At 38.3% G+C, this 9,963-nt stretch overlaps 1 protein-coding gene across 4 annotated transcripts; it reads right to left on the reverse strand.

Moving 5' to 3' along the window:
- Positions 1 to 2,077: 2,077 nt before the first annotated feature.
- On the reverse strand, positions 2,078 to 8,094 carry LOC121808085 (elongator complex protein 1-like). Of its 4 annotated transcripts, none has more exons than XM_042208426.1 (5): positions 7,801 to 8,094; positions 7,270 to 7,600; positions 3,341 to 6,407; positions 2,712 to 2,804; positions 2,078 to 2,608 (listed from the first exon to the last, which is right to left on the reverse strand). In XM_042208426.1, exons 1-5 carry the CDS (start codon positions 7,963 to 7,965, stop codon positions 2,299 to 2,301), a joined length of 3,966 nt encoding a protein of 1,321 aa, XP_042064360.1. In that variant the 5' UTR covers positions 7,966 to 8,094; the 3' UTR covers positions 2,078 to 2,298. The 4 variants fall into 4 exon arrangements, with proteins under 4 accessions (XP_042064360.1, XP_042064359.1, XP_042064361.1 ...); XM_042208425.1 differs by having other exon boundaries at positions 3,341 to 6,410; XM_042208427.1 differs by lacking the exon at positions 7,801 to 8,094 and having other exon boundaries at positions 7,274 to 7,412.
- Between the last annotated feature and the right edge of the window lie 1,869 nt (positions 8,095 to 9,963).

Here is a 9,963-nt window from a genome sequence, read left to right on the forward strand (position 1 = left end):
CATACCTTATGGCGTCCCATAGGGCGCCCCACTGCAGGTGGAAGGGTGGGAGGATAAAAAAGATGACGTGGCGGTGCATAGGGCACGCCTTAGGGCATCCCATTGCTAATGCTCTAAAGGATTGGATCGGAAGAAAGAGGGAGATCAACATATCAGGTCGGAATGGTGGGATTTGTTCTTTTTGCGCTGGATGGAAGGAATTCCTCGATGCTCACGACTTAGGGGTTGGAGCAATCTTGCTCTTCAGTTTCCACATGGAGGATTATGTTGAAGTGATTAAGGTTGTGTGCCTCAAAGCTGAAGAAGAGAGAAAATGCTCGCTCAAGCTAATTATGGAGGATTCATCCCGAATCTCTTCACGAATCTCATCTGCCTTACTGGTTCTTGTGTTCATGCACATGTTAGTTTCTTTTTAGTTTGAAAATCCAATATTTAATCATAAAAATTGTAAAATCCATATTAAAACCAAAAGACAAAGTATTTAAAGGATTCAACTTAAAGGGGGATGATATGCATTTTATCAACTAAACGCACAAATTTGGCTAATCCCAGCAGCAGCAGGTCTCGTTTCCTCCAATTTGATGCATATATATTTAGTACTTCAATAATTTATTTGAATTAATTTGTGAGAAAATCCAACAAATTATAGTACTATTTTCTTTCACCATCACCCCTACCTATATACTTTACATTAGGTATACTACTTAAAATGACATAAAAAGCCATGCTTAGCGGTTTGAAAATTTTGTACTCCGTATTATTGAACATTTCGAAATAACTTCAAACATAATATGTCTGATAACAAAATTGAATTTTATTGATTTCAAAGCCCTAATTTTATATGTTCGATACATCACAGAAAACGTAAGAAGACATTCATGAAAGTTGTATATAACTAAGAATTGTTACCAGTTTTGTAGCAAAATCGAATATGCACAAGGATTTCGGTTTGGCCAGTTCTCTCTCTCTCTCTCTCTCTATATTCTCAAAGGTGAGTTGTGGTAGAGTGAAATGAAATAAAGAGGGGGTTGTGTTGTGTGTAGCAGTTGTAGTAATTGTTTAAGAGGATTAATGGTGAGTTGTTGTGTAGAAGAAAATGAAAAAAAGAGGGGGTAACAGTGTGTTGCAGTAGTAGTAAATGTTTCCCTCCTCTTTCTTTCTCTATACATATGGAACATACTTATTTTTTAACTTTTTCTATTTATAGTGAACTACTCCATTAGTTCATAACAGTTCCCTAACGAAAATATACCCTGTCAGTACTATTATGTTAACTATTAGATCGAGATATAAGAATGTATTTTTGATAAAATAAAGATCGTGTGTTTCAATTTTATTTTTTATTTTTTTATTTAGTCACTCATCAATTATTGTATTATGATTTTATATCGAGTGCCAAATCGTGCGAATTGAGTTGTTGTTTGGACAACCCAACATTAATCCAACCCAATAAGATAAACCCTAACCCAACCAAAAAATTATGAAATTCAGGAACCTATTAACCTTGTGCGTGTTCGTGTCGGATTTTTGTGTCATGTTGAAAATTATCAATTAGTCTGTCAACCTAGTAAGTTACTATACAATTTAGCTTGACACAACAATAACGATTTAAATGTGATTTTCACGATAAAGTTTGATATTACACCATTAAAATGTGTACATTATGATTTAAAATTTTTATCGTGATTTGAATGTAATTAATAAAATTATGTATATAATGTTTTTAATTAATAAAATTAAGTAAAATAATAATTTTGTTTCTTAAACAGATAACTCAAAACCCAAATCACTGAGTTTTTAATAGATCAACCTGATAACAAAACCTAGTCAAATTTGACCTAAATCCATTACTTTCATGTGCGTTCATATTGTGTTAAAAAATTGTGTGTCAACCATTAATAGGGTCTCACTATTAATAGGGTCACAGAGGGAGTACAAACTAAATTCCTATTGACCAAATATAAAAAAGAATGAAGATGTAACAGAAATCTTCACAACAGTTCTCAACATCACATGCATCAAAATTTCAATCAAATCTACTTGTCATTTTCCTTCTTAAGCATACTTGGTCATTAACTAAGATTAAATGGATGGAGCATTTGATTTCATATTTCATGAATATGTAGATGATTTAGAAAGAAATGTAGTGCATATTTGGGTTTGTTTAAATAACCAAAAACTGGAACTAAGAAACGACGAAAAACCACTAACTAAATCTGCAAGGCTGGGTTGCTCTTGATAGACTAACATCGATATCTTCCTTCCCCGTGTCAAGATGCAACCAAACATCTCGTTCCATCACCCGAGTACCTTCGATTTCCAGGAGAATGCGTCTGAATTCTGCACTTCTTTCTGCACAGTCTGAATGTAAATCTCCAGATTGAAGGCCTGCTCATCAATGCTGTCAATTGGCATCAAATCATCTGCCAACTTCACTGCTGCAGTTTGAGACACTTGAAACTTCTCCGCAGTGTGTTGCAGTTTCCTTGCAGTGTCTTCCTCCCCGAGCATCACGAGGCAAATTAATAAAGACTTGAGCTCGTGTTTTGCTCCTTCAGCCAGAGACATCCCCTTCAAATGCTCAACTAAAGCCGCCTCCTCATCAGGACTGCACAGAAAAGACGGAGTTTGAACATCAGAAACAGAAGGTCTAAAAGAAAGTTGCATGTACATAACCACGAAAAGCAGCTATAGTTGAATCAACATTGTACCTTCCAGCTCTAATCTTGCCCCTGTTCCGTTGGCGATCTCTTCCCTTAGTGGACGTGCTGATAGACGTGGGAGCAGTTGAACCTCTTCTCGACCTGCACATATAATGGAGCAACACAAGACGGGTCATTCTTATGCCACATAGGTGGTTTTAGCCGCACAGACCAATATAATGGAAACTAGATTTACTGGATTTTCATATTTCTGATTTGATATGCACAGACCAATCCAAACAAGATGAGGTTTCAGCTACGCACTCATACAATGAATATGGCACCATAAAAAGAGTAACTAATTTTATAGTAATACTCATTCTCTTAAGAAAAAGAGTAGAAAATCATGTTAGGCTGCATATGGAAAGAATGATATGGAATTTGAATCAATATATCTGAATCCCAAGTCTAGGTTGTTTGGAAGGGCTCTATTATGATACATTTGAAACCCTTAAATCTAGCACACATTAACATGTTTTCAGATTTCCTAACAAAAAACACCAGGTTTATAGAAGCAATAAATGAAATAGAAAACATTTTAGTACAGGTAGCATGATGTTTACTTAATTAACATTCTTATATGGGAGATTATTATAGATCTTGGAATGAAGCTATGCACAATATATATAAACACTTACCCGGTGGTGTATGCACTCATTCCACTAAAATTACTGCTAGCTTGTGAAGCAGTTTCATCATCAAGATAGCCCTCCAATCTCTCCTCTGATTTAATTGTTGCAGCAAGTAATAATCTTCTCTGGCGAACTGCTAGGTAACGGGTCAAGTACTTTCCAACCTTCTCCACCCCTTCATTATATTCTCCCATCAGCACGCTTGCACAGTCTAGAGAAGCATCCTTCACTACTAAAACTAGATCATCTCTTCTGTGCAAGAAAGCAATCCTTAATGCCTCTTCCCAACTCCTTGCATCCACCAAGAGGCTAACACCATTATAAACATCACAGCAGTACTCCAAGAGTATTTTTGCCGCATCCCTGGGTTTACCAAGTGCTTGAAGTTCCTCACTCAGCTCACGTGCCAGTTGCAGAAGATCATCCTTTCCAACCTTCATAAGGCCAGCCACAGTCAGAACCCCAGTCCAATTACCACCAGCACGATATGCCTTCAGTGCCTTCTCTAAACAAGGGCAACACAAATATGTGGTAGCAGCATCCTCAAAGCATTTTGTGGCATTAAGATGATCACCCCATGCTTCAAGCACCTGTTGTTTCTTGTCAGAAGTAATCAACTGAAGTCCAATCGGATAAAGCTCTGGGACTTTACTCATTAGATTCAAGGAATCTTCATAATAAGAGTCCCCAGCAGAAACAATGTGCCTTAGAGCACTTTCATACCTTTGTAATTTAAGGTCAATGTTATATTGCATCAAAAGTTTAGGCATACATTCTAATTCTTGTAGAAGGGGCAGAAATTCTTTTGGGTCCTTTTGTGAATTTAACGCAACAATAGCAGCAAGATTTAAATCATAAAGGCCTAAAGCAGCTTCAAAAACTGCCTCTGACTCAGAAAGCCATAGCAAATGCTTCAAGGATTCCTCTGATGAAGGATAAGGTCGTTTTGTATCATTAGCTGCAGAAAGCTCTAGTTCTCGGATAATCTTTATTCTCCTCAAAGCCTCCTCCAGAGCTGGGGGGCTACTTCTAGCCAAGGTGGTCAGAATGCTAAGCTCTCTTGCTGGAGTTTCCTCAATTTTATCCTCAAGAGCATTCCTCACGGCCAATAAAACAGAGGATACTTTATTATCACCATCTGCACTCTTCGATTCACCATATCTCACAACTTTATCCCTCTTGATGCATGGTAAGGATGTATAATCTTTATAATGTGTCTCCATAACATCTTCACCTTTAATGGCACAAACAAACTCAGTTACATAATTCAGGTTGCCAACCTGTACAACAAAGTCTGCAGCTAACTCGGTAAAGGTTTGCCAACCACAATGGTCAACAATGATGTTAAAATCAATCCTGTGCCTTCTTACCATTTGCAAGGCATCTTTAAACCGCCTATTAGCCAACACGTTGATTATCGAAACAAGAACTAATTTCCTGGGATACACACATTCAAGATTTCCTCGAGTAGTTTGTAATATCACAGCAGACCCATCACCATGAAGAACTCCTACAATTTCTGCTCCTTTTTCCCATGTGTTAATAAAAATGCTTTCATTTTCTCCTTTTCTATTCTTTGCTACAACAGGTTGGAAATTCTCATAATTCTTTTCCAGTTCCCCACGGACAATATCACCAACATCAACAATAAATAGTAAATCTTGTTTAGTGGTGATTACCACGTGTGTTATCATCCCATCACCTGAACTTGAGTAAGTTGAAAAGCTACTGCAATTGTTACACAATATTCTTCCTTCAAGATGCAGTTTTCCATTGTCATCAAGACCTAAAAGCAATGGTTTCTCTCGCGTATGCCCTTCAACTGGGGCAATATCCATCCATGGGCAGGACGATAGGAAATCCATTTCATCACATCTCTGAAGACTGACCCCTCTGTTCACACCTAATTTTGACGTGCACTCAAATATTTTTCCACCTTCAAACTGAACAAATGCAGAGCAGCTAGTGAGTGGATTACACACTATGCCAGCAACAACCCCTTCAAGATGCATATGATTCAGAGCTTCTGCTTGCCATCCTGAGCATGTCATGGAACCAGAAACGCGATCTTCAGAACAACTTATCTCAATTCCATGCAAGTAATGCCTTGTACGAACATCCCCATCTAGGAAGTTTCTGTTACTAAAATTACTGTGACTGGAATCTAAAGTAGAAACACCAAGAAGTGTGTGGGAATCCAACCAAGCAAGATGCAGCAAAGGCCCAATGTTTATACCAGAGTCTGAAGCCTCAACTCTGAATGTCTGGCCTTCCAGCTCATCCCATTCATCAAGCAAAGGAAGCTCCACAATGCACAAGCTTCCATCTGATAGAGATGCAGCCAGACGATTATTGGAAGTTCTTGAATAAGTAGTAATGTCCCTAACGGCACAGGGAAATTCGAATTCAAGAAAGTACATAGGAGGTGGCATCAAGGACAAAGAAAATGGGGTCACCAAAACTTTTGAGCCATCAATAACAAATGCTATTGAGTTTCCCATCACAGCTGTAACCCAGACAAACTTGCAGGTTATGATTCTGCCATCAAGACTCCAACAGATCAACTTTAGTGGGTTGGTCAAGTCCCACATAAACTTTATTCCATCTTCCTTGGAATATCTGATCTCTTGCTTCGTATACCAGCGGTTATTGCTAAAGTGCCATATCTTCAGGGTATCAACTGTTTCACCTCTGACAACAGCAGCAAGAAGATCTGAATTGCAATTGAACTTAAGAAATTCTACAGTTACATCTATTCCCTCATTGATACTGAATGAGCTCCTCTCTAGACCATTTTTCTCATACAGAACTATAGACGGACATTTCTTCTCTTCATTCTGATCATACATGGTGGCAATTTTAGCCCCAATCTGATTCCAGTCAATAACAGACCCCATGAACGGCTTTGGGTCTGAGACAGAGTGGAGAGCACCAGAATCACGCTCCCATACTTTAAGCTTCTTGTGGAAGGACAAGGAATCATGGACCTTGCTCAGTGAAGCAAAAAACTTCCCGTCACCTCTCCATGAAATTGAGGCCTCAGAGAAACAATCAACTGAAAAGGCTGATCCATCTGCTAAACAATTAAATGAGTCAGGTTACTATACAAATAAACAGATTCTCAGTTCAGCATTCTTAGCATTGAAGTTATCCTTCTTCCAAAGTCCATTCATTTTTCAAAGAAAAATCTTCTGCATGTAATCAGTTTCACTTTCACATAATGCCAAAATTTATCTAAAGAACAATAGTGAACAATAATAAGATAGAAAAACGGAACAACATCAATCCCTTGGGGTGACAAATGGTTTAGAAACCCATTCCAATTTTCTAGTGTGATTTCCCTCTCCTGTGTGGTTAGTGAGTTATAGCACAGGAGCAGGGGTAACACAAAGGAGAAGAGGTCGAAACATCATCAACAAAGTAAAAGATCATTACATTTGCAAACTGTTAAGGTGCAATTAAGAAAGCTCTATGAATCTAACTAAGATAAAATAATCAAAAACAACTTTTTCAAATTTTAACACAATCTAAACCAACAGAACCGTCGTCTTTATGTTGATAAAAGAAACACCTGCCAATTTCGACCAATAGAATGGAAGAGATATCCAGGAATTATTTCAAGAACTAAAACTTTATCCAGTTCCACCTTGTTTCTATTAAATATTTTAGTATAACAAAAATATTTTAGTATGACAAAAATCATGTGAAGCATGCAAATTTATTATGTATGCATGAGTTCTCCAACCCTCCTCAGAGAAATTCCGACCATAATTTGGTACATGCACTTATGTACCTTAGATATGAGAATTTGGCAAATACAATCCAAACAGTCTTCCATTCAAGAGCAATATACAAGAAAGTTCAAACTGATATCCTAAAGTAAAACGCATGGAAACGCATAACCAATTGAGATGAAATATGGAAAAAGTCCTTACGTACGTCAACACCTTCGGGTGCATCATCAAGAGGCATCTCGTACAATAGATCCCAATCAAGATTCATGACTAGGATCTGCCCAAAACCAGTCATTATAGCAAGTAAATCCCCATCCGGACTCGGAGAAATACACGCAACTCCACCTTCTACCTGGCCTACAATTTCGGTTACACCATCATCAACCGAATACAGCAACAGATGCCCTCTCGATGTTCCAATCACCAAAGATTCCTTTTCCATGAGATAATCCAAACATGTGATAACGTCTCCAGTTTCCAAATCCAACCGAGTTGCAGCAGGCGCTGAGCTCTTATTCCATGCTCCCTCAGTCTGCACAGTTTCGAAGATGAAATAATAAATCAATCAGATCGAATTGAATGAAAATGAAACGGGGAGGATAAAAACCTAGCAGTAAAATTTACCATTTGTGAAATTGAAGTAATCAATTACTAAATTAAAGCATGCGATTAAAAGAGGGGAAAAGAAATTGAAGGAGAATTGAATAGTGGAGAAGAAGGAAGTGCTGTTACCTGAGGTGAAGGAAGTTGAGTAGTGTAGATGAAGTTGGCGGTGGAGGCGAAGAAGAGGCGGCTGCGCTCGATGTCGAAGGTGGCCAACCGCAGGGATTCATCACCCTGCTCCTTTCTCAGCTGCACCTCCGACCAAACCTCCCAAGAAAACTTGAGGTTTTTCATGTTGACGACGGATGCGGCGGCGGAATGGAGGAGCTACAGCGCCTGAAAAAGGGTGAAGGTTTTTTCGTAATTACTATTGAAATTAGGGTTTTTCGAAACTGTGTGTCTGCAATGAAATCACAAGTTTTAGTCCATTAAATTCAAAAATAGGAGTATTTGTTTTTGTTTAAATAATAGGAGAGGAGTATTGTTTAAATAATACGAGAGGAGTACTGATTTCTTTACTTCTAGTACTTATATCGACTTCTTTTATACTTCATTCCTCCCATAAAAATATATGCATTTTCATTTTTATTCATTCTATAAAAATATGTGCATTTCATTTTTTGAAAATTATATCAATTTAATAATATAGGTCTTACTATCCACTAACACTATTTTTACTATCATTCTCATCCTCTCTCTTAGAGCATCATTAACCCCGGCCCGGTTTCATGCCCCAAGTCCCCTCCACGTCATCATTCCCCCAAATTTGAGTCCTAGGCCCCAACTGCTTTAACCATGCGGGCCACAACCCTGGCTGCAACTAATAAATGACACTATTCACAACTTCAACCTATTTTACACGTAAAATAAAAAACGCCCGAAATTTATAACATGGAAAAGTTAATTTTCGATCGAAGATTGAAAATTACAACATAGAAATTTAAAAAACAAAAAAAACCATTAAAAACATATGGTCAATGCCGGAACACGTTGGTGAGAGTCCAAAACTCTTCGATTAGATCGGCTTGGAGGCGAGTGTGTTGTTCCTCTTGGCGCATCACAGCTGAACGGGCCATGACATTGCGGATGTCGGGAGGAAGGCCCTGCACGGGCGGGGCGGTGACAACGTAGTCAGTCGCGGTGAAGGCGAGTGGATCGTCGCTCCACAAAGTGACATTTTCTTCCTCGTCCTCAACGATCATGTTATGCATTATGATACATGCATACATGATGTCAGCGATTAGTGAACGCTACCAACCACGGGCAGCTCCCTTCACAATAGCCCACCGTGCTTGGAGGACTCCGAATGCACGCTCCACATCTTTCCTGAGCCGCCTCTTGCCTTTGGGCAAACAATGCCCTTCATTCTGTTGTCGGACATGTAATAGTCTTCACGAACAAGGGCCATCGAGGGTAGATCCTGTCTGCCAGATAGTGACAAACACATATTTTGCATATTTTTTAAGGACTAGATTTGACTTGTTTTAAATGTCAATCATGCAAATTATGTTCTTAAATTGCATATGTTATATATTTGATATTTTTGACGTGTTTGTTGATAAATGATAGAAAAAGATAGAAAAAGGTGAAAAAAGGCCAAAGTGCAGCAGCCTCTCTTCGAGCCCATTCTGCCAGGGATTTTGAAGTCCAGTCAGTGCTTACTACATGCCATTCTATTCGTCCTCGAAAGAGCTTCGCGTGGATATCTTGCATGTCTCAATCGGAGTTCTGTGAAGAAAGTTATGACAATTCTACGAACATTGCGCAGTGTAGTAAAAGCTGATGGGAATTTATGTGGAAATTCACGGAAGAAAAGAAATTATTATATTGTGAAGCCAAATCTCTCCTATTTCTTGTAGGGCACGAAATTTATCAAAAATAAACCTTTTTCCAGCCTATAAATACCTCTGAACCTAATTCATAATCTTTATCTCATAGCCTCCAATCCTTTTCCCTCTCTACACTTCTTCCATTCCATATTCCACCCTTAAATTCATCTATCTTCCATTGGAGCGGAGTTCTGCAGATCCAGGCAAGAGAAGACTGAAGATTGAAGATTCAACCTTAGGTTTTATGAATTTCTTTCATGTCTCGTACTTTACTTGTAGTTTTTACTTGTCTATGAGTTAAACATCAATTGTGGAAATTTTGGTGAAGATATTTGATTGATTTTCCTTGTTAGCTCTTGTAGTTATTTGATTTATCCTTGCGCTTTCTATATTCAATTGATTAGCTACCTCTTGAATACATGTTAGAGTTGATTAGAGTACTCGGGATACGAAATAGTTGACT

This window comes from Salvia splendens, chromosome 6, assembly GCF_004379255.2.
Source record: "Salvia splendens isolate huo1 chromosome 6, SspV2, whole genome shotgun sequence".
In the NCBI taxonomy this organism is placed as follows: Eukaryota; Viridiplantae; Streptophyta; class Magnoliopsida; order Lamiales; family Lamiaceae; genus Salvia; species Salvia splendens.

Coding starts and splice junctions, on each gene's coding strand:
- LOC121808085 (XM_042208425.1), bottom strand. CDS start 7,965: ATGAAAAACCTCAAGTTTTCTTGGGAGGTTTGGTCGGAGGTGCAGCTG. Junction 7,601..7,800: donor CTCAACTTCCTTCACCTCAG/GTAACAGCACTT, acceptor GAAACTGTGCAG/ACTGAGGGAGCATGGAATAA. Junction 6,411..7,269: donor ACCCGAAGGTGTTGACGTAC/GTAAGGACTTTT, acceptor TTAATTGTTTAG/CAGATGGATCAGCCTTTTCA.